General features: G+C 41.5%; 2 protein-coding genes and 1 pseudogene across 3 annotated transcripts in view; all 3 read left to right on the top strand.

Moving 5' to 3' along the window:
- The first annotated feature begins 1,174 nt into the window (after positions 1-1,174).
- Positions 1,175-2,451, top strand: qrfp (pyroglutamylated RFamide peptide). The gene is made up of 2 exons (XM_055876333.1): positions 1,175-1,212; positions 1,640-2,451. The coding sequence occupies exon 2, from the start codon at positions 1,640-1,642 to the stop codon at positions 2,153-2,155; it is 516 nt and encodes a 171-aa protein (XP_055732308.1). The 5' UTR covers positions 1,175-1,212; the 3' UTR covers positions 2,156-2,451.
- Positions 2,452-5,214: 2,763 nt separating this feature from the next.
- Positions 5,215-24,182, top strand: part of LOC129819757 (major histocompatibility complex class I-related gene protein-like) — a 46,675-nt gene continuing 27,707 nt past the window's right edge. The window contains exons 1-9 of one of the 2 annotated variants that reach the window (XM_055876327.1): positions 5,215-5,428; positions 9,820-10,092; positions 10,223-10,516; positions 10,615-10,899; positions 11,094-11,216; positions 11,352-11,375; positions 13,549-13,578; positions 13,750-13,827; positions 14,631-14,796. In XM_055876327.1, coding sequence (XP_055732302.1) covers positions 5,359-5,428; positions 9,820-10,092; positions 10,223-10,516; positions 10,615-10,899; positions 11,094-11,216; positions 11,352-11,375; positions 13,549-13,578; positions 13,750-13,827; positions 14,631-14,638 — 1,185 coding nt within the window. In that variant the 5' untranslated portion in view covers positions 5,215-5,358 and the 3' untranslated portion in view covers positions 14,639-14,796. Of the gene's footprint in view, positions 5,429-9,819; positions 10,093-10,222; positions 10,517-10,614; positions 10,900-11,093; positions 11,217-11,351; positions 11,376-13,548; positions 13,579-13,749; positions 13,828-14,630; positions 14,797-24,182 lie in introns of those variants that run through there. The other variant, XM_055876326.1, reaches the window with a different exon arrangement.
- Positions 17,358-23,726, top strand: LOC129819445 (major histocompatibility complex class I-related gene protein-like; annotated as a pseudogene).

Here is a 24,182-nt window from a genome sequence, read left to right on the forward strand (position 1 = left end):
ATCACTGCCCTGGGGAATTTTCTTTTGAGTAGAGGGTGCCTCCTACTGGCCCTCCTACACCACTTCCAGCAGCATCTGGTCTCCCATCCAGATACCAACCCTGCTTAGCTTCAGAAGCAAGCCAGCAGTGGGATGCAGGGTGGTATGCTGTTTCACCTCAGCTGGCCAAAAAATCCCTTGTTTGAAAGAGACTGTTTTCTGGAAGCTGCGGAGCAACATTTTCCTCCACATGGGTCAGCCCCTAGCAATTTGAGTTTCAGCCAATGAGCTTCATCCCCTTGTCATTTGAGTAACAGCAAGTGAGATGCACACAGCAGAACGAGAGAGGGAGCGCATATCTGCACACACAGGACATAGGAAGCAATTTTCAGGGCCCACTTTTGACTTGTAATTACTACTTTCAGAACTACTGGCTAAAAGGTATACAAAAGTACCAGAGAATTTATTTAAAAGGATAATTTACTAAGCACACAGGACTGTCTATGAGGATAACTGCTCTGTTAAGTAAATAATCAAATGTATAGTGTAGGTGTGACCTCAATAAACCACTTACAATTGCATAATACCAATTACCCACTGCCCAAAATAGGATATTTTGTAGACACCCAACAACACCAGACAATGACATGAACTTGGGTACCAATATACAGATAAGAAAACAAACTAAAACATCCAACTACCCATATAAAAATTAGGATTTTTACATGGCAAACAGAAAGCAAAAGATAGGTTATCTTTCGTGTTGGAATGTCACACATAGTCTGTGTTGTATGATCATTATAGAAGTCTGGTTGAATTACGTTTTTACTTGAATCGTTCAATTGGGAAAAGTGACTGATCCAGAATATTTATGTCTGTAATGATTGGGATTATGTCAGGAACCGGACAATGGAATTCTTTCAGGTGTGTCTGTGTCCTCCCCGTGAGATGACCTTAATGACTGAGACCTTAACGCGGTTTCTTCAAATCCTAATGATTCACTTCACAATCAAGCACAATAATTGGGCACTTTAGAGTCCATCAGTTAAGTAAGACCTGTTTCCAAGTCAGAAGAATGTAGATGTCAGAGTTGCATTACACTTGTGCGTCAAGGGCCCGATTAACCAATCAGGGACAGAGGACACGATGCTGTCAGCTGATAACTCTTTTCATTTATGGGGTATTTAAAGGGTCAGGGGAATGTCAAGGCAGAAACACTGAAAACTCTACAAGGTAAGCCAATGGATATATCAATGCTAATGTGGTTGGTATTAGGTGTGGATGTTGATATTCTGTTTATTTCTGTGTACTAATATGTACAGCAGGTACATATGATTCAGTGCTTACATAGTAAATGGTTCTAAGTAAATACCTGTAGAAATCTGCATGTTAGGTGTGCATTTTGTGTGCTGCTGTCCTATCTTATCTAACTCACTTAGTGCTATTTCAGGGTAAAATTATATTTTTGTGTGGGAAGAAGGAATGCTGTCATGTTTATCTTCTTTGTTGCACCACACTTCATTTTTTTTTAAATTCTTGAATAGGGCCCTAAGAATCAGGGCTTGCAAATATCTGGATGGTTTGCAATTTATGATGCATTAACTCTTTTTACATTTTGTGATTTATTTCACAACTACTTTATCTTTCCAACAACTTATAGATGAGATTATCTTCGTTCCTTCTCTGTGCCTCTCAGCCGATGCTCACTTTTTTCTCACTGGCTCTGCTGGTTCCCATCCCAGGGGCACACGGGCACCCCCACTTCCCCCTTGCCATCCTGCCCACATTGGAGAACCCTGAGTGGGAGGCTGACTTACTCCAGCTCCAAGCCTCCCTCGATGTCCCAGGGGCTGTAGCTGCAGCGGGCCTCCGCTCTTGGGGGCCGCTGCTGGAGCTGGGACCAGAGGACCCACGTCTGGGCCTGCTCAGGGTGCTGGTAGCAGAGAACGGCTGGGGACAGAAGGGCTTGATGAGGGGCCAGAGGGGGGATCTGGAGAGGAGGCCGCTGGGTCCCTTCCCTGGTCACCCTATGGACACTCTGCACTACCAAGAGGGGGGAGAAGAGGAAGGAGAGGGGGGAGGAAAGAGGAACGAAGCTCTCACATCCATCGCCGGCGGGCTTCAGGCTTTCAACAGAGAGAAGGGAGGCTTCGGGTTCCGCTTCGGAAGGAAGTAAAAAAGGAGGGAGGGGTTGGGAAAAATAAGAGGCACTTGGACTTCTGGAGTGTGGGGAACTTGGAAAAGGGTAAGGTAGAGGGGCTGGAGGATGAAGATGATGGAGGGATGAGTTGACAGTAGAGATGTACTGATTGACACTTATGTCAGAGCAATCAATCATTACATTATGATGAGATATGTATCATCAGAGAAAGAAACCGACAAACTGATAAACAGAAAGTTTACCAAGTGGTCAGAAAATGTCAATGTATCATAATTGTTACATAATAAAATGATTGAGGGTATGTGAATGTTTATGTTATGTTGTCCATGATTTTAAGTTATCCATTCCTACCAATTCCGACCTAAGGTGAAAAATCACAGTATTTTGATAGCCTTTTTATTTTTTAAATTAAATGTCAAATTGCAATACAATAACAAATGAACATAGGACATCATTACAAGTATATTTTCTCTTAAATTAAGAAACATAAAATAACATTAAAGCAAATAAACAATAACTAAAAATTACTACTCATGAATTGTCAGTGACAACAGTTTCAAAAGTTTAAGTACGTCAAATAAAAATGAGAGTTGTAAGAATACATGTATATATTTTTTGTTCTTGACTTTATAAAAGGTTGCGTCAATCGAATCTGGTATCAGGATAAAATGTGATTCAAAGTCACCAAATATACTTTAAGTATTTTTATTTAACATAAGCTCAGAATGGTAAATGCAATTTTCGTATATACGGGTTCACTATCACCACGCAGGGTAAAGCAGGGAACTGACTAGAATAGTACAGACATTTTCTTTTATACTGGGACAGAGGTAGTTCCAGAGTTGGCCTATCACAGTAGAGGCTTAGCGTGGTTTAAACTTGCTAGCCTATCGGTGGTGCCTAAACTGGTCCCAGCCGCACAGCACACAGGATCCAGATATCCGGAAGTGTTTGTTATGTAGCTGAGAATTTTCCATCTTGTCTCAACCTCGTAGTTAGCACATTCGACACCCTAGATTATCAACAGCTTTTCTGCAATCACGCTATGTTTTGTGATTAACATGTCCTATTTCTATAAGGCATATATTTTTGTTAAAAAGAGAACAAAACCATCCCTCACAACTTATTCTACAGACTTTATTAAATATTTGATTTCAAGTAAAACATATGTTGTCATAGTCTATTTTTCTTCAGTATGACGCAACAGCATACATTCGCGGAAACCCCCTACGCTCTATTTTACCTGACAACAGCTAGGTTAATTTCAGCCCTAGAAAATCATTGGCTAGTAGTGATGGGCATTCCGGCTCTTTTCAGTGAGTCGGCTCGTTCGGCTCAGCTTACCAAAAAGAGCCGAATGTTTTGGCTCCCAAACTGCTATATATGTTTCGTATTTTTTTCAAGTCAAACAGTTTGCGATAGTTTGACTATGATTGGTGTTAAAACAATTCTAATTAAATGATTAAATGAAATCATACTCTACCTTAACCACAATGTATTTAACAATGCATTGGTTTGTTATGAAAAGGAATGTTATTTAACATTTGCATTTAAAGTATAACTTTTTAAATGTATATAAACAAAGTGCATATAAATTTAACAATTCAAAACGAATACAATCTGAACGGCATAATAGAATATTACACCATATCAAAGAAAAGTAAATCATGTGCAAAACTGCAGCATCCCACTTCAAACATTAAACTGGTTCTTCTTTTCTCTCTTCTTTATTGCCATGTAATAACCAGCAGCACACAGCAATGCTGACCAGATTGAGCTTTTATGGGAGATTAGCATTCAGAAATGCAAGCTGCCTCACTTTCCATAGGCTGATGCGGTTTCTTCTGTCAGTAATTATTTGTCCCGTTTTTGAGAAGACCCTCTCAGAGGGAACGGATGTGGCCACTATGCAGAGTCTCCCTGTCATGAATTTAGTAAGCCGTGGGTAGACAGAGCCCTTGTTCTTCCACCAGCTCAGAGTTTCTGCTTCTCCAAATAGGATCGGACCTTCATTACGGCATCTGCTGAGAGATTCCTTCGTACTGCATCCCCAGTTGCTCTCTCGCCAAACATCATCCAAACAGTAGACGTTTGTGGCACTACTACTGGTGCTTCTACTCCATCTGATCCCTCTTCTTCCTGTTGCCCTGGTGGCTGAGCCAGCTGACTGCTGGGGCTGTCCCTCCCTGCTGCTGAGGTTATTCTTTGAAGAGCCTTATCAATTGTTCTGGCATCACTGAAGGCTAACTTCTTAAACCTGGGGTCAAGTGCAGCGGTTTCTGATAGCACGTGATTATATTTCATTTGGTGGAACTTTCTGTCCATTGATGAACATAGGATGTCCATCAACTCTGTCACATGTCCTGTGGTTACATTTGCTTTTCTCTGGTGGCTGGCTGTGATTCGCTGCAGACCCTTACACAGGAGTATCATTTTTGAGGTTGTCACATAGCTGAAAAGAGAGTACAGTAACTTATTAGTTCAGGTTCATGTTTTGTCTACTGACACTACATTCTCATCTACTGCTCATATACATATATAATACTGGATTAAATAATGATGTAGTAATAACTGCTTATTGTACCTCTCTCCACTGATCTCCACAGTGACGGGTTCCAGGACTCTGCACACCTCCTCCACCACCTCCCATTCCTCTTGGGTCAGAGCATCAACAGGTGCATTGACAATGGCCAGGGTAGATATGATGGCATCCTTTGACTCAAGAAACCCCTTCAACATATAAAATGTTGAATTCCACCTTGTAGTGCAGTCTTGTTTAGGCTTCAGCTCAGGCATCCCCATCTGGCGTTGTGTAGACTTTAGTTTTCATCACCTACTGTGTTCCTGTGGAAGTATTCCACAGCTGCTTTCACTTTGTCCACAGTAGCTTCATCATCTTCAGAGCATCTCTTACAATCAGGTTGATTGTGTGGGCAAGATGGATGATGGGTCCATTTAAACATTTTCATGGCTTTGGTTATGTTAGCTGCATTGTCGCTAACACAACAGACCACTTTTCCATCTACTTGCCATTCTCTGGCAACTGTGGAGAGAGTCAGAGTCAGCTCTTAGAGCAGACTCGTTCACGAACGACCCATCACTATTGGCTAGAAATACTCTTCAAAGGGCAAGGAACGCAACGCAACATATATTTCTGAAGGAACTTTACATCGACAAATACTATAATAAGGATATAGCTGAAGAAAATAATTAGCAAGATGTATAGACCTAATTTGATGTTTCTTGTTTTATATTTTTCACTAGAATGTATTTGCCGGAGCCAAAGCGGTAAGTTGTGTACTCGATATCAAAAGTGAAAGTAAACGTTTACAGCCAGACGTGGCAAAATAATAATACAAAATATTACTTTTAAAATCGCTTACCATATATATACTGCTGTGGTCTATTAGCATAGTAGTCTACTTGTTGTAATTACATTGTAGCATTTCTAGTCGACCTTTACGCCCGTTCCTTCATCCATTGTATCGCTTACTGGAAAGCTATTGCGCACTTACAGGCCAGGCACGGTGCAATAACAACACACATTTGTAAGGAAACATTAATACATTAATGAGCTTTTTTACTTTGCTTAGACCAACAAGGCATAGCATTATCTACCTTATCTATCTTTTATCACAAATTAGATAATGTGCAAATAAGTTTTTATATGTTTGTAATGTGTTTGCAATTATACGGTAGTCTATATACTGATAATGACTACTGCAATTTTACACACATTTGTTTATTTGTTTAGCAGCAGCTAACGTTAGTCTTCCTGGGGTGCAACAAAAAAAACATAATGACAACTGACAAAACATTTATACACTTAGTTTGGGGGGGGGGGGGGGGCGCTCAAGATGGTGGCATGAGAGGGGGTGACACAAAGTTTATGGTTTTAGACTGCAGTTGCAATTTGTTTGTTTTTTCACAAAAAATGATATCTAAACATACAATGTAGCTATTTTGAATAATTTTGTAATTAATCAAAGCATTGAAATATATTTTTGACGATTTCCAACGAACAAGCTAGCTATCGAACAGTTTCAGCGTGTGTAGTTAAGTTAGCTTGAAAAGAGGCATTGTTGAGACTTACTCATATGCTTGCAGTGTAAAAAAGGGGAGTGAATGTGAATCATACCCGAATACCCCAACCAAGGAGCAACTTCCAAAGAAGCTGAGAAGTTTACCATCAATGAGCCAGCTACAGGACAACATCGTCCGCATCCTCACATCTAAAATCAAAGAAAGCGCAGATGACATCATGCACATTTGTGGCCTGCTGGAGGTCATTTTGCAGGGCTCTGGCAGTGCACCTCCTTGCACAAAGGCGGAGGTAGCGGTCCTGCTGCTGGGTTGTTGCCCTCCTACGGCCTCCTCCACGTCTCCTGATGTACTGGCCTGTCTCCTGGTAGCGCCTCCATGCTCTGGACACTACGCTGACAGACACAGCAAACCTTTTTGCCACAGCTCGCATTGATGTGCCATCCTGGATGAACTGCACTACCTGAGCCACTTGTGTGGGTTGTAGACTCCGTCTCATGCTACCACTAGAGTGAAAGCACCGCCACCATTCAAAAGTGACCAAAACATCAGCCAGGAAGCATAGGAACTGAGAAGTGGTCTGTGGTCACCACCTGCAGAACCATTCCTTTTTTGGGGGTGTCTTACTAATTGCCTATAATTTCCACCTTTTGTCTATTCCATTTGCACAACAGCATGTGAAATGTATTGTCAATCAGTGTTGCTTCCTAAGTGGACAGTTTGATTTCACAGAAGTGTGATTGACTTGGAGTTACATTGTGATGTTTAAGTGTTCCCTTTATTTTTTTGAGCAGTGTATATGGTATCCCAATTAAAGATAAGGTTACTTATCTTGGAATTGTTATATGCAAGGATGAAAAACAAAGGAGTGAATTAAACTTTAACCCCATTATTGAGAAAACAAAGGAGAAATTGAACCTCTGGTTGCTTAGAGATATTTCGTTATACGGTCGTGTTTTATTTTCCAAAGCTGAAGGGTTATCCAGATCGGTTTATGTCTCGTTATTACTTGAATTATCCCTTAAAATTGTAAAGGACTTAGATAAGATTCTTTATAATTTTATTTGGAGGAACAAGCCTCACTATCTACGAAAATACATTCTCACTAATACCCAAGAACAAGGAGGTCTTGAGGTTTTAGATTTCAATACTCTAAATAATACTTTTAAAATGAATTGGATTCTGAAGTATGTTAAGAACCAGGACAGTATTTGGAATGTCTTCCCGAAGTATTTATTTGACTCTGTTGGTGGTTTCGAATTTTTGCTTCGATGTAATTTTGATGTTGATAAAATCCCAGTCAAGTTTGCCAAATTCCATAAGCAGGCAATTTTAGCTTGGATGTTAGCGTATAAACACAATTTTTCCCCTCACAGATACTTTATATAGAACAACAAAGATATACGATTTAAAAATAGGTCTCTTTTTTTCGTAACTGGTTTGAGAATACAATTATTTTGGTTGGTCAGTTACTGAATGAGGATGGATATCTACTCTCATATGGGAAATTTCTTGATAAGTTTAAAATTCCAATAACCCCGAAAGAATATGCAATTGTTTTTGATGCGATTCCAAAGGGGGTTGTATCTCTTTTAAATTCCTCTGTGGTTGATGTAAGTAACATAGATTTACATGAACATATATTCATTGGCAATATTAACATCAAAGATAAATGTAGTAATTGTCACGTTCGTCGTCCTCCTCATCTGAGGAGGAGTAGTAAGAAGGATCGGAGGACCAATGCGCATCGTTACTTTTATTAACGAAGAACACTGAATAAACTTACAAAACAATAAAACGAACGTGAAGCTATATATATAATAAGTGCAGACACAAGCAACTAATACATAGACAATCACCCACGAAATACTCAAAGAATATGGCTGCCTAAATATGGTTCCCAATCAGAGACAACGATAAACAGCTGCCTCTAATTGAGAACCAATCTAGGCAACCATAGACATATAACTACCTAGACGAGTCGAAAACCCATAGACATACAAAAAACCCTAGACAAGACTAAACAAACCACCCTTTGTCACACCCTGACCTAACCAAAATAATGAAGAAAACAAAGAATACTAAGGTCAGGGCGTGACAGTAATAAACAGATTAGGAATATCGTTTGTGATACTATAATTCCCTCAGCAAGATTCTTTTGGTCAAATATCTATGGTGATATACAATGGGGGAAAGCATGGAAATAGCTAACAAATATTGTATCAGTAACAAGGTAAAGGAAGTTTCATTTAAAATGTTACATGGAATTTATCCGGTGAAACATGTTTTGGAAAGATTCAAGCTGAATATTGACTATAAATGTGATTTCTGTGGAATGGAGGAGACCATTTTGCATTTGTTTTTTGCCTGTATTTATAGTAGAATCTTTTGGATTGACATACAGAATTTTGTTACAAAAAAAATAGGACCGTTTGGTCTATTTCATGGTTTTGCTATAATGATTTATTTCAGAAATTCTGACATAGATAAAGATGTAGTATATTTAATTCAACTGCTAATAATACTAGGTCAATTTCATATTCACAAATGCAAATGGTCTAATTCAAAACCTAACTTATTTCACTTTATAAATGAATTTAAACAATATGGCACTACTTTAACTAAAATGAAAAACAAAAAGGCAATTAAAACGTGTTGTATTATTAATGAATATGATTTGTTTGTTTAGGATTCCTGGCAATGTAAATAGTTTGTATGTATGCTTGTTTGCATGTGACTATTCCTCTTTTGTTTGTTGATATTTGTTAATAAAAAATGTAATTAAAAAAACACTTATACACAAGGACAGTCACACATTTAAAATACAATATACAAACAAAAAACAATACACGAACAAAGGAAAGAGGAAATATATATGATTCATTTTCTTGATATGGTAGCGAATCCGGGGGATAGCCCCGACCGGGACTCAAACCTGGATCTAACAGCTGTCAAGCGAACACCTTAATCGTTCCACCAAGAGGTCCGGACTCTTTGATGAGGTCGCTAGGTGTTGGCTTAAAGGGATAGTTCAGGATTTTATCAATGAAGCCCTTTATCTACTTCCCCAGAGTCAGATGAACTCGTGGAGACCATTTTTAGGTGTCTGCGTCCAGTATGACGGAAGTTAGAGGTACTTTCACGAGCCAATGCTAACTAGCTGTACCCATAGCCTTTTAGTCATTGCTCTAACACTAGTTAGAAATTGGCTTGTGAAACTAACTCTAACTTCCTTAATACTGGACGCATAGACATACAACTGGTATCCATGAGTTCATCTGACTGGGGAAGTAGATGAAGGGCCTCATTGCCAAAATCCAGAAGTATCCCTTTAATATATTAATAGGAAATAGATTGATTTATAAGTTGCAGAATGTGTCCGACTTCTCACTAATGCACTAGTGTGGGTTTATTTGTTATTTATGTCACCTACCATTTAGACAACATCATGCAGAGCCTCTTTGACACTATTAATTGAATACATTATTTTGTTGGCCGTTACAGACCTACAGTATGATAGAGATAAATATTTGACGTACAGTAATTTCCGTTTCATGTTTTACAGCATAGTCTGAGTAACATGGAGAGAAGGCAGATTCAGACAAATTATCTCAATGTTTAAATCTTTTTCCCTACAGACATCTACTCCCTAAATTACATCTACACTGCCCTGTCAAAGCCACTAGAATTGCCTGGTATCCATGAGTTCACTGCCATGGGTCTGATGAACAACAGACAGATTGATTACTATGACAGTGTGTCAAAGAAGAAGATTCCCAAACAGGAGTGGATGAGGGAGAAGCTGCCAGCAGACTACTGGGAAAAAGGCACTCAGTCACGCAAGAGCAAGGAGCAGTGGTTCAAAGTCAACGTCAACATCCTGATGGATCGCATGAGGCACAACAACACTGGTGAGGGAACACCTGCAATCTGTCCTACACTCACCGTTAATCTTTTAAAATTGTAGGTCATTAGTTATCCATGTATATTGTCATTGAAGCGTCATTAACGTTCTTTTTCATTATTGTTTTTTCCGCTCAGATTTGCATATTCTTCAGTGGAAACATGGCTGTGAGATTGACCAACAGAGTGACGGCACATTGAAATTCATAAAGGGCACCGACCAATACAGCTACGATGGTGACGACTTCCTGGCCTTTGATGATGTCACTATGCAGTGGGTGGCCCCAGTTGATCAAGCTCTGCCGACTAAGAGGAAGTGGGACGGGGTGCAGATCCTCAACCAGTACACCAAGGGCTACCTGGAGAAGGAGTGTGTGGACTGGCTGTCCAAATTCATGGAATATGGGCACAACAAATTCAGTAGGGCTGATTGTGAGTACTTAAATAGTATAGCCTAACAAACAAAAACAACCATTTGTACATGTGAGATCAGAAATAATATTAATGTTCTCTGTTTATTCCCTCTTTAGCCCCTCCAAAGGTCTATGTATTTGCTAAAAAGGCCAAAACTGCAGGACATGTCCGACTGACCTGCATGGCCACAGGTTTCTATCCCAAAGATGTGTTAATCCATATTAAGAAGAATGGTGTTACATTAACCAAACATGATGGAGTGCAGTCTACAGGAGTCCTACCCAATGATGATGACACCTACCAGATCAGGATGAGTGTGCAGATCCCAGAGGCAGATAAGGAAACTTATGAATGCTCTGTCAGCCATAGATCATTGAAGGAGCCAATTGTGGGAAAATGGGGTAAAGTATGGCTAATTTGGTTTAGTGTTATTGATGGTTAATTTGGTTTAGTGTTATTGACACAGGAAACAATCTTAATTTGAACTGAACAGCATACTAACAACAGCTTTGCAAGTGAAGCAGGAAGGAAACTGATGTTAGCTTCTGGTTACATATTGTTGCTTTTTATAAATACTCTGCCTTTTGTTTTTCAGATGGAGAATGTTGTGATTGCAGTAGTTTCGGTGCTGTAGTCATTGGGACAGTCATCGCCATTATTGTAGTTCTGATCTTGGTTTCGGTGGTCCTGTTTGTTCTGCACAGAAGAGGGACAATTGGTAGGTCTTGATTATTTTTGTTGTTAAATGTTAAGAAAAGTTTAACAAAGGTACTTCTATGAAGGGGGGGGCCCTACGGCCAGAATCCATATGCATTATAACATTTCTATGTATTTTTCTCTTTACACATCAAAGTGATTCCTGGCTTGAGAACTACAGGTTAGTATCACAGCCTCTCCCTCTGTCTGTATACAGCACATTCGTAAAGTATTCAGACCCCTTGACTTTTTCAACATTTCGTTACGTTACAGCCTTATTCTAAAATGGATTACATTGTTTCTTCCCCCTCTTCAATCTGCACACTGTTAGGTTCTAATTTTCAGAGTAAATAACTCAGTCACTAGAGAAACTTAACCAAGTTTAATTCTTCCCAAAGGGTCGATACAGCTCAAATTCAGACACAGACATGGCTTCCCCCGTGGTAGTATTCATACCCCACTTTGGGTGGAGTCTCGTCCTTAGCGCTAAACATTGCATCATTCTTGCTAAGCAGGGAGCTAAGTGCTATGAGCCTTCAACAGTTTATCAGTACTGCTACATGCGATCGTGTTCCCTGCACTCAACACATTCCAAGCTTAGTTGCACCCACTATATACCTTCCTCCTATAACCCTTAACTTCTTGTGTAGACCCGCTTAACCTTAAGTCTCCATCAGTGACTTGAATTAGTATATTTCATATTCTCTAAAACAAACACCACAATACCCCATAATGACAAAGCAAAAACAGGTTTAGACATTTTTGCAAATTATGGAAAATGTGAAACTAAATTAATACATTAACATAACTATTCAGACCCTTTACTCAGTACTTTGTTGAAGCACCTTTGGCAGTGATTACAGCCTCAAGTCTTCTTGGGTATGACGCTATAAGCTTGGCACACCTGTATTTGGTTTTTCTCTGCAGATCCTCTCAAGCACTGTCAGGTTGGATGGGGAGCGTCGATGCATAGTTGTTTTCATGTCTCCAGAGATGTTTGATCAGGTTCAAGTCTGGGCTCCTGCTGGGTCACTCAAGGACACTCAAAGCCTTATCCCGAAGCCACTCCTGCGTTGTCTTGGCTGTGTGCTTAGGGTTGTTGGCCTGTTGGAAGGTGAACCTTTGCCCCATTCTGAGGTCCTGACGTTTTGTGTACTTTGCTCCGCTCATCTTTCCCTCGATTTTGACTAGTCTCCCAGTCCCTGCCGCTGAAAATCCTTCCCACAGAATGATGCTGCCACCACCATGCCACGACGTGACGCTTGGCATTCAGGCAAAAGAGTTCAATCTTGGTTTCATCAGAGCAGAGTATCTTGTTTCTCATGGTCCTTTAAGTGCCTTTTGGCAAACTCCAAGCAAGCTGTCATGTCCTTTTACTGAGGAGTGGCTTCCATCTGGCCACTACCATAAAGGCCTGATTGGTAGAGTGTGGTTGTCCCCCTGGAAGGTTCTCGCATCTCCATATTGGATCTCTGGAGCTCTGTCAGAGTGACCATTAGGTTCTTTGTCACCTCCTTGACCAAAGCCCTTCTCCAGGCGATCAGCTCTAGGAAGAGTCTTGGTGGTTCCAAACTTCTTCCTTTTAAGAATGATGGAGGCCACTGTTCTTGGGGACCTTCAATGCAGCAGACATTTTTTTGGTACCCCAGGACAATTCCTTTGACCTCATGGCTTGATTTCTGCTCGGACATGTCACCTGTGGGACCTTATATAGACAGGCGTGTGCCTTTCCAAATCATGTCCAATCAATTGAATTTACCACAGGTGGACTCCAATCAAGTTGTAGAAACATCTCAAGGATGATTAATGGAAATACGATTCACCTGAGCTCAATTTCGATTCTTATAGCAAAGGGTCTGAATACTTGGGTAAATAAGGTATTTCTGTTTTTTTAATCTTTATAAAATTAGCCAAAAATGTATCGCTTTTTCATTATGGGGTATTGTGTGTAGATTGATGAGAAACAAATGTAATTTTATCAATTTTATAATAAGGCTGAAACTTACAAAATGTGGTAAAAAGGGAAGGGGTCTGAATACTTTCCAAATGCACTGTACATGTCATTTATCAACATAATGGTTGAATGTTACATATAACATACTTTTGACATTAGTTATAAGGACAATATGATGCTTTAATATCAGAACAACAATCCGGCCATCAAACTTAAAAAGGTGTTCTATGTAACAACCAATACTGTTTAGATTTCCCTTTGGGTTTTGAATACGTCTGAAACACTTTAGTCATTCATTCAACTCCTATTACAACATGATCTTCTTGTACTGAAACTTTACTTGACTAAGTATTATCTGGAATGAAATGAGTGACTGTTTTCTCCCTTTTCTTATCCAAAGATGATGAAAGCAGAACCTCATCAGACTCTGGTAATCTAATATCCGTTGACCCATAATAAAAATACATTAAGCAGCCGCTTTTATCCAAAGCGACTTACAGTCATGTGTCCATACTTAATATCAATCCAAGACTGAGATTGTATTTGTTTCCTAATTACTTTGAGACTGTAGAAAGACAGTTTCCCTCTGCCTCTATTTCAGGTAAAGGCAGCCAGAACGAAGGGTCCTCAGACATAGGCAGTGAGGAGGACGTTAAGAAGTCAATGCTGCCTAAGGGAAGTAAGTCTAGATTGATATCAACCCTTCTGTCATCTCTTCTTCAACTTGCAATTTGGATGGTTGAATAATTCAGTGATATCCAACTCAAGTCTTATAGGGTTCTTCTGGTTCCTCTAATATTGAAATGTCGCTTGTTTATTACCAAAATAATTTCCTAACGAGTAATTATGGAGATAGCATAAAACAAGTGTGAATTATATGCTGCTTTGGTTTGTCACTTAGAATTGGTTACTTTAATGTAATAAATACATTTCCTTTGTTGATCCTTCAAAGTTTGCATTTATCAATAAATAGACAGTTTAGAACATAAGGAATATCACTTTCAAAACGTCACGGACAACACTTGTTTTATCACCAAAAGATGAAGTTAAAGATCCAAACCACTGGTTGGTTAATTTAATACAATTTGTATTTAACCTTTATTTAACCAGGGAAGTCAGTTAAGAACAAATTCTTATTTATAAAGACGGCCTACCACGGCCAAACCCTAACCCAGACGACGCTGGGCCAATTGTTTGCCACCCCATGGGACTCCCAATCACGGCCGGTTGTGATACAGCCTGGAATCAAACCAGGGTCTGTAGTGACGCGTCTAGCACTGAGATGCAGTGCCTTAGACCGCTGTACCACTCAGATGCCCAAATGTGAGGCAAAACCATAGGTGGTATTTGACCCCATCCATTTGTAATTATAGCTGAGTTATGTCAATTATTGTAATGGGTAATATTTTACAACATTGCACTGTAATGTATGTGTTCAATCTAATAATGCACATCTTTTCCATGTTGTCAATTTATGTGCAGGTGGCTAGATGACCGTTGGTGGCCAAAGTTCCTGACCGGAGCATGAAGGACAGTCAATTCATTTCATAATTTTATAGTATGGCTACGGCTGTTTCGGTGTGGCCACGCGTCATGACGGCAGTCAAATTCCACATGAACGTTTAGTCACGCTAATTAGACTTCTCCAAGCTCTTGCGTGAGAAATTGCGTGAGAAAACAGAATGATGGTCATTATTAAAAATAGAATTCCATCAGCTTTCCATATGCTAGGCCTACTATATTTTATTTGTCAACTATCCTAGTATTAAGCACATTGCTTCTCTTTAAAACAGGAGTATAGTCTACTGACGTATTTATTTCAGCTGTCCCTGTTTCCATACAGGTGCATGATAATGGTCCTTTCTAAATCAAAACAAATTTCACACATATGTTATTTAGTATATGTACAGACAAGATTAAATCAAGAATACTGTGATGGGTTACAATAGTAGCCTGTCACTTGAATGATATACAGTGGCTTGCGAAAGTATTCACCCCCTTGACATTATTCCTATTTTGTTGCCTTACAACATGGAATTATAATAGATTTTTGGGGGGTTGTATCATTTGATTTACAGCATGCCTACCACTTTTTTTAATTTTTTATTGTGAAACGGAACATTTGAGTGTGCATAACTATTCATCTCGGGGTGATGAGAGGTTTTGGGTTTGCGCCAGACATAGCGTTTATCTTGATGGCCGAAAAACAATATTTTAGTCTCATCTGACCAGAGTACCTTCTTCCATATGTTTGGGGAGTCTCCCACGTGTCTTTTGGCGAACACTTTAAGCAATGGCTTTTTTCTGGCCACTCTTCTGTAAAGCCCAGCTCTGTGGAGTGTACGGCTTAAAGTGGTCCGATGGACAGATACTCCAATCTCCACTGTGGAGCTTTGCAGCTCCTTCAGGGTTATCTTTAGTCTCTTTGTTGCCTCTCTGATTTATGCCCTCCTTGCCTGGTCCGTGAGTTTTGGTGGGCGGCCCTCTATTGGCAGGTTTGTTGTTGTGGCATATTCTTCAAACTCAGCGCGTGAGTTTGAAGTTTGGTGAAGATAATTTTCACCATAAAAATGCACCTTTATATACAAAAAAAGCATTACATGCATAATCGCATTTGTGGTCACTTTTGAGAATGGTGTTTTCCTACTAATGCAACATTTGCACTTACTGCCGTGTGCGCATTGCTGCGCTTATAATGTGAAGAAATACCCTCATAGTATATCGACATTTTAAATGTTCTGGCTTCAGGCTCATTGCTTGAAACTGTTTTTTTTTTATGCTAGTGTTTGTATTAATTTGGGATCTATCTTATCCCACAACTGTGTCAGACTGTTTGGAATATTTATTTATAGAATAGAATAGGTTAACTTTTGTACTATGGGGGATAGTAGTGAATGTATTCTGTCGTGTATTTCATTATTTTACTGTTGCAATGGATGTTTCTTAGAGGCATCTTGAAGGTATTTGTATAATGCTTTCGGGTTATATAAGCCTAGAGGTATATGCTGATATGTTTTTATACCTCTGGCCAAACAATATCTTGTTTTACGTTTCTGCAAATATATGTACAAATTATTATGTTGTTAATATTGTAGAGCATTGATAATACTTTGGGTATTTGCAATATCATTTGTTATGATTGTTTATCCTGGCCAAGATAGGCAGCACCAAGTCATACACAATTACAGACAGACGACATGAAAAACTAAAAGTAAAATAGTAAAAAACATTTACGGTAGTGGCCATAATGATATCATAAAATGGCAAATTAAAAACATTGACAGGTCAAGGAATCAGCCACAAAATCCTTCATCAATGATTTAAAAACACCAATTGGGACAAGTTCTTCCAATTTAAAACTATTTTGGAAGGCGTTCCAAGCCGATGGTGAAGAGTACATAAAAGCCTTTTTTCCAAATTCAGTTCGGACATTTGGAACAGTTAGCAGGATGAAGTCCTGCGAACAAAGAGAGTTCCCACCACATTTCTGAATAATAAAAATGCCCAAATTAAATGGTAGTAAACCCAAAATGGCTTTGTAAAGTATACCAGTGACTGAGCCTACGAGTGACTAGAGAAGGCAAGCCAACCCTATTTTCAATCTAGGGCCCATTTCAAAACCGTTCACTGGGTTTCCAAGCTAAGACAAAGCTACACTTGAATTCATTTGCAATGGAGTTTCTTTTAATGTCACCTTGTAAACATTGATTTATGGAGAACACAAATAATTCCAACATGCTCAATTGAAGCTCAATACAAAAATATTGTTTTATCTTATGCCAGAAACCTAGTCAGCGTTTTTAATGAATAGGGTCTCTAGTGTTATGAACTCTACCTGTGGAATAAATGCATTCACCAAATGATTTAATACATTTTGCGTAGCATTGCTGTTACTATTTACTAAACCACTATTTTATTTTACAAGGCTTATTGCATACATACATGCCCACGGAAGTACACACACGTACACAATGTATGTAACCTGTACTGCTTTTGAAACATCCTGCATGATTTGTTTTTCTGAATAAAAAAACAATTATAAAAGCCCCTTTTTTGCACGTTCTATCATTCAAAATAGGGTCTACCAGGGCAAAATGTTTTTAAAAGTTCCAAAAGTATAGCCTGTTGCACATTAATTTATCTACAGGAGGATAGTATTGGCTAATGATAACGGAATTGTAAACAGCGAATTTGCAAAGAGTTCTGATTATGAATGGTGTGCAAAATCATGGTACGACTATTGCTTATAAAGTACAGTTTCATCAGAGAAGAGACTTTGGATTTTGTGCAACACCTGTTCAATTTAATGATCAGGATCAACACAGGAGTTTACTTGTTAGAGAAAGCTAAGAACACACAGTCATAGCATCGTGGGGCAGACCTGAATTAGACACTGAATTTAGTATATTTGTATATTTTAGGGTCATACAATACATGTGAGGATTGAAAACGTATTTTGTAAGAATAATTTTACTTCTAGAAAATGTATCATAAGTGAAAATAAAAGCTATTGGCAGAGCCATATATATATATATAGCCTACATTATTTTTCAAGTCAATAATAAACTTTAAAAAAAAACATTTTCAATTACTGCCGAGGTGGCAGGTAGTGGTTAGAGCGTTGGGCTAGTCACCGAAAGGTTGCTAGATCAAATCCCCAAGCTGACAAGGTAAAAATCTGTCGTTCTGCCCCTGAACAAGGCAGTTAGTTAACCCACTGTTCCTAGGCCGTCATTGTAAATAAGAATTTGTTCTTACCTTACTTGCTGAGTTAAAAAAATATATATGTTTCTTAAATTAAAGACTGTTTTGTTCATATTATTTAAATTGTAATGTTATGTTCATATTATTGATGACAACCCCAGCTTTTGTTTAATGTTAGGCTAGTTTTGAAGGTCTTTATATTGCAATGTTTCCTTGTTACTGCTGGCAAGTTCCATTGATTACACACCTGAGAAAATAATTTTTACTTGGCAACATGATAAGATAGTGTCACGATCGTGTGGAGGATTGACGGACCAAAACGCAGCATTAGGAAAATAAGCCATCTTCCTTTTTATTATGAAGAAGGAGAACCAAAACAAAACACTATTACAAAACTAACAAAACAAACAAACGATCGTGAAGCTAATAAACGTCGTGCACATACACAGGCTACAAACGTTCTGACATAGACAATTACCCACATCAAACGAAAGCCTATGGCTACCTTAAATAGGGCTCCCAATCAGAGACAACAGAAATCAGCTGTCTCTAATTGGGAACCCATTCAGGCAACCATAGACTCTCCTAGACAACTTACACCCAACATAGACACAGCTAGACACATACACTCAACACAAACCCATACACTACACCCAACACCCCCTTTACCATATAACCACCCAAAACCGATAAAACACAAACATTCCCCATGTCACACCCTGACCTGACTAAAATAAAGAAAACAAAGAATACTAAGGCCAGGGCGTGACATAACCCCCCCCCCTTAAGGTGAGAACTCCGGGCGCACCAGCACACAGTCTAGGGGAGGGTCTGGGTGGGCTTCCTTCCACGGTGGCGGCTCCGGCACTGGTCGTGGTCCCCACCCCACCACAGTCACTAACCGCCTCCTTAGCTTCCTCCAAATGACCCCCCTCCACATTAACCCCACTGAATTAAGGGGCAGCTCCGGACTAAGGGGCAGCTCCGGACTAAGGGGCAGCACCAGGGTAAGGGGCAGCACCAGGATAAGGGAGAGCACCAGGATAAGGGGCAGCTCCGGACTGAGGGACGGCAGCTCCGGACTGAGGGACGGCAGCTCCGGACTGAGGGACGGCAGCTCCGGACTGAGGGACGGCAGCTCCGGACTGAGGGACGGCAGCTCCGGACTGAGGGACGGCAGCTCCGGACTGAGGGACGGCAGCTCCGGACTGAGGGACGGCAGCTCCGGACTGAGGGACGGCCCATGGCTGGCTGACGGATCTGGCTGCTCATGGCTGGCTGACGGATCTGGCTGCTCATGGCTGGCTGACGGATCTGGCTGCTCATGGCTGGCTGACGGATCTGGCTGCTCATGGCTGGCTGACGGATCTGGCTGCTCATGGCTGGCTGACGGATCTGGCTGCTCATGGCTGGCTGACGGATCTGGCTGCTCATGGCTGGCTGACGGATCTGGCGGATCCTGGCTAGACTGCTCTCTGGTTGGCGGCTCTGGCAGATCCTGTCTGGTTGGCGGCTCTGGCAGATCCTGTCTGGTTGGCGGCTCTGGCAGATCCTGTCTGGTTGGCGGCTCTGGCAGATCCTGTCTGGTTGGCGGCTCTGGCAGATCCTGTCTGGTTGGCGGCTCTGGCAGATCCTGTCTGGTTGGCGGCTCTGGCAGATCCTGTCTGGTTGGCGGCTCTGGCAGATCCTGTCTGGTTGGCGGCTCTGGCAGATCCTGTCTGACGATCGGCTCTAGCGGCTCCTGACTGACGATCGGCTCTGACGGCTCGGGACAGACGGGCGGCTCTAATGGCACTGGGCAGACGGATGGCTCAGATGGCGCTGGGGAGACGGATGGCTCAGATGGCGCTGGGGAGACGGATGGCTCAGATGGCGCTGGGGAGACGGATGGCTCAGATGGCGCTGGGGAGACGGATGGCTCAGATGGCGCTGGGGAGACGGATGGCTCAGATGGCGCTGGGGAGACGGATGGCTCAGATGGCGCTGGGGAGACGGATGGCTCAGATGGCGCTGGGGAGACGGATGGCTCAGATGGCGCTGGAGAGACGGATGGCTCAGATGGCGCTGGAGAGACGGATGGCTCAGATGGCGCTGGAGAGACGGATGGCTCAGATGGCGCTTGGCAGACGGGCAGTTCAGGCATCGCTGTGCAGACGGCAGACTCTTGCCGGCTGAGGCGCACTGTAGGCCTGGTGCGTGGTGCCGGAACTGGTGGTACCGGGCTGGGGACACGCATCTCAGGGCTAGTGCGGGGAGAAGGAACAGGGCATACTGGACCCTGGGAGCGCACATTAGGCCTAGTGCGTGGTGCCGGAACTGGTGGTACCGGACTGTGGACACGCATCTCAGGGCTAGTGCGGGGAGCAGCAACAGGACGCACAGGACTCTGGGGACACACAGGAGGCTTGTTGCGTGGTTTAGGCACTGGTGGTAAAGGGCTGGAGACACGCACCATAGGGCTAGTGCGTGGAGGAGGCACTGGTGGTACTGGGTAGGGGCGGGGAGGTGGCGCCGGAAATACCGGACCGTGCATGCGTACTGGCTCCCTTGAGCGCCGAGCCTGCCCAACCTTACCTGGTTGTATGCTCCCCGTCGCCTGACCAGTGCGGGGAGGTGGAATAACCCGCACCGGCCTATGTAGGCGAACCGGGGACACCATGCGTAAGGCTGGTGCCATGTACGCCGGCCCGAGGAGACGCACTGGTGACCAGATGCGTTGGGCTGGCTTCATGACATAAGGCTCAACGCTCAGTCTAGCCCGGCCGATACGTGGAGCTGGAATGTACCGAACCGGGCTATGCACACGTACAGGAGACACCGTGCGCTCTACTGCGTAACACGGTGTCTGCCCGTACTCTCGCTCTCCACGGTAAGTACAGGGAGTAGGCGCAGGTTTCCTACCTGACTTCGCCACACTCCCTTTAAGGCCCCCCCCCAAAAAATTTTGGGTTGTACTCACGGGCTTCCAGCCTTGTCTCCGTGCTGCCTCCTCATATCGCCTCCTCTCGGCTTTAGCTGCCTCCAGCTCTTCACGAGGAAGGCGATATTCTCCCAGTTGTGCCCAAGGCCCCTTACCATCCAGTATCTCCTCCCATGTCCAAGAATCCTGTGTAGGTGGGTCCTGTTGCCGCTTTACATGCCGCTTGGTCCTGTATTGGTGGGTAATTCTGTCACGATCGTGTGGAGGATTGACGGACCAAAACGCAGCATTAGGAAAATAAGCCATCTTCCTTTTTATTATGAAGAAGGAGAACCAAAACAAAACACTATTACAAAACTAACAAACGATCGTGAAGCTAATAAACGTCGTGCACATACACAGGCTACAAACGTTCTGACATAGACAATTACCCACATCAAACGAAAGCCTATGGCTACCTTAAATAGGGCTCCCAATCAGAGACAACAGAAATCAGCTGTCTCTAATTGGGAACCCATTCAGGCAACCATAGACTCTCCTAGACAACTTACACCCAACATAGACACAGCTAGACACATACACTCAACACAAACCCATACACTACACCCAACACCCCCTTTACCATATAACCACCCAAAACCGATAAAACACAAACATTCCCCATGTCACACCCTGACCTGACTAAAATAAAGAAAACAAAGAATACTAAGGCCAGGGCGTGACAGATAGTTTGATTGGTTGGAACTGCCAGGTGTCAGGTGATAAGACTAGTATGACTGGCACATAAAAGTTCTTAGTCTCCGTTCTAGTATTATTTAGTCTCTTTCAGAACAACAAATTAGTCTAAAACATAATTGAATTAAACAAAGTTATAATGGATTGATTTATCAGATAGTCTAGATTTCATACCAAAATGATTACTATGATGTTACTATGCTAACTATTATCGATTATCATAACTTTTTTTTTAAATTCCCATCTCTACCTCACTTCTTTTACATCTCTACCCAGGAGTTGTGACTAACCCATTTGCTGCATTTTGTAACCATTAGAGAAATGGTCGCTGAGCTACATCTACACTGCCCTGTCAAGACCAGTAGAATTGCTTGGTATCCGTGAATTCACTGCCATGGGTCTGATGAACAACCAACAGATTGATTACTATGACAGTGTGTCAAAGAAGAAGATTCCCAAACAGGACTGGATGAGGGAGAAGCTGCCAGCAGACTACTGGGAAAAAGGCACTCAGTCACGCAAGAGCAAGGAGCAGTGGTTCAAAGTCAATGTTAACATCCTGTAGTTATTTTACTAAAACTCCAAGATAATTAACTTGCAATGCGCAAAGAAGACTGGACTTGACCATAGGTGTGTCATTGCCTCCTATAGAGTACCACAGTATGAGTCATAATACCCATAAAATCTAGCGGTCAAATGGAAATGGTTCCAATCGTTTTTCCACCATTAATTTTACCCATAGGGGATTTTATTAACACTTAACATAAGGGCTGTTTTGTGTAGACTTACCCTGGCGTGACGTTTTGATAACTAAATCTCTCAGACAAGGTGACTTTTATCAATATATTTGCCTGTATTTACCCCCAACAAATGAAATTCTAATTAGCTGCTAATGTGGCTATCATAAAGAACTACAAATGCCATGATGATCTGGACGAGATTGCCTAATCGAGGCAAAAGTAAGAATCTCTGGATTCACTATCTAATGTTAGCTAGATGTAGTATTTAATACATTTGCTACATTTCTTTAAAATGTACCTGTTAGCAAAGCTGACAGTTAGAGATGACGTGCTAGAGTTCGCAGGGATTTGTATTCTTTCATGATGTCTACTTTGATGCTAATTAGCATTTTCGAATCTGAGAGTAAATGGAGCCTAATACTGTACATATTGATAAAAGTCACCTTGTCAGAGAGAGATTTACATGGTTATCAAAACCAAGATAGACCACAGCTTGTCGTTTCCAATGGGAACAAATTATTCATAGTGGGCAGAACAAGCAAGGAGGCGGGCAGAGCCAAGCAGGCGCTAGCGATATCCTATTGGCGCGATCTAGTATACATCTGCATATTTCCGTTAGGGAATGACTACTTTGAAGTGCACCTGTGCTATAACTCAATTCACCTTTGCACTCATTCTAAACAGATTTTTTAAAACTTTTGCAAAGTGTAAAGTCTACAACTTAGTCGACTCTGTTCATAGCAGATTCTAGTTTTGGGAACAGAAAACTGTATTGACATGACAAATTAGCAGAATGTCGGCCAAAATCAACCTGGTTCCATCTTCTCCCACTGTCCACCAGTGGGCTTCCTCTCGGAAACACCAACCGGATGCTTCACATTTATACATCCATTAAAATATCTGTCTCATTGTTCTATCTGTGATGTCACTATGCAGTGGGTGGCCCCAGTTGATCAAGCTCTGCCGACTAAGAAGAAGTGGGACGGGGTGCAGATCCTCAACCAGTACACCAAGGGCTACCTGGAGAAGGAGTGTGTGGACTGGCTGTCCAAATTCATGGAATATGGGGACAAAGAACTCAGAGACTAATAAGGACTGTGAGTATTTACAAACAAGCTGACATTTGAATGGTCATCTGAACCTTAAATAGTGTAAATGTGGATTACAGAAAATAAACACTCCTGTTCTCTGTTTATCCCCTCTTTAGCCCCTCCAAAGGTCTATGCATTTTCTAAAAAGGCCAAAACTGGTTTCTATCCCAGAGATGTGTTCATTCAAATGAAGAAGAATGGTGTCCCATTGACCGAACATGATGGAGTGCAGTCTGCAGGAGTCCTACCCAATGATGATGACACTTACCAGATCAGGATGAGTGTATTACTCCACTCATACAGGAGTAATAAAGGCCCAGTGATAAAGGATGACGCTAGCACCACGTCCTCTGATTCTGCTGATGTTATTTAAAAGTATTGCCAGTTATTTTATTGTATATTTCTTAAGTACATAGTGAATGCAGTTGAAACTGTAGAAGTGCTGATGTTAGTTCTGCTGTTCCAGGTCAAGGCAGCAACGAACGTCTAGAGAGGGAGGCAATGCTGGCTAATGGAGGTAACATACTTTTTTAAATGTAAAATAAAAGGATAAATTAACACAATCATGGCCTCCCATCTCATTCTTAAAAGTTGCAGTTTTTTTTCTGGTGATAATTGTTGTTGATTGTATAACAAACAGTATCTGAGCACTTAACAGATTTGGTGCCAGCAGCCATACCACCCTGCATCCAACTACAGGCATTGACACTAAAACCATATATTAACCAACATCCCCAAACACCCCAACAAATATCAACATCAAGAGACTACATGGACATGTAACAATAACACACCACTACTATTTATTTCTTTAGGTTCATGAAATGGGTCCTTGTCCACCCAC

This window comes from Salvelinus fontinalis, chromosome 22 (genome assembly GCF_029448725.1).
Source record: "Salvelinus fontinalis isolate EN_2023a chromosome 22, ASM2944872v1, whole genome shotgun sequence".
In the NCBI taxonomy this organism is placed as follows: Eukaryota; Metazoa; Chordata; class Actinopteri; order Salmoniformes; family Salmonidae; genus Salvelinus; species Salvelinus fontinalis.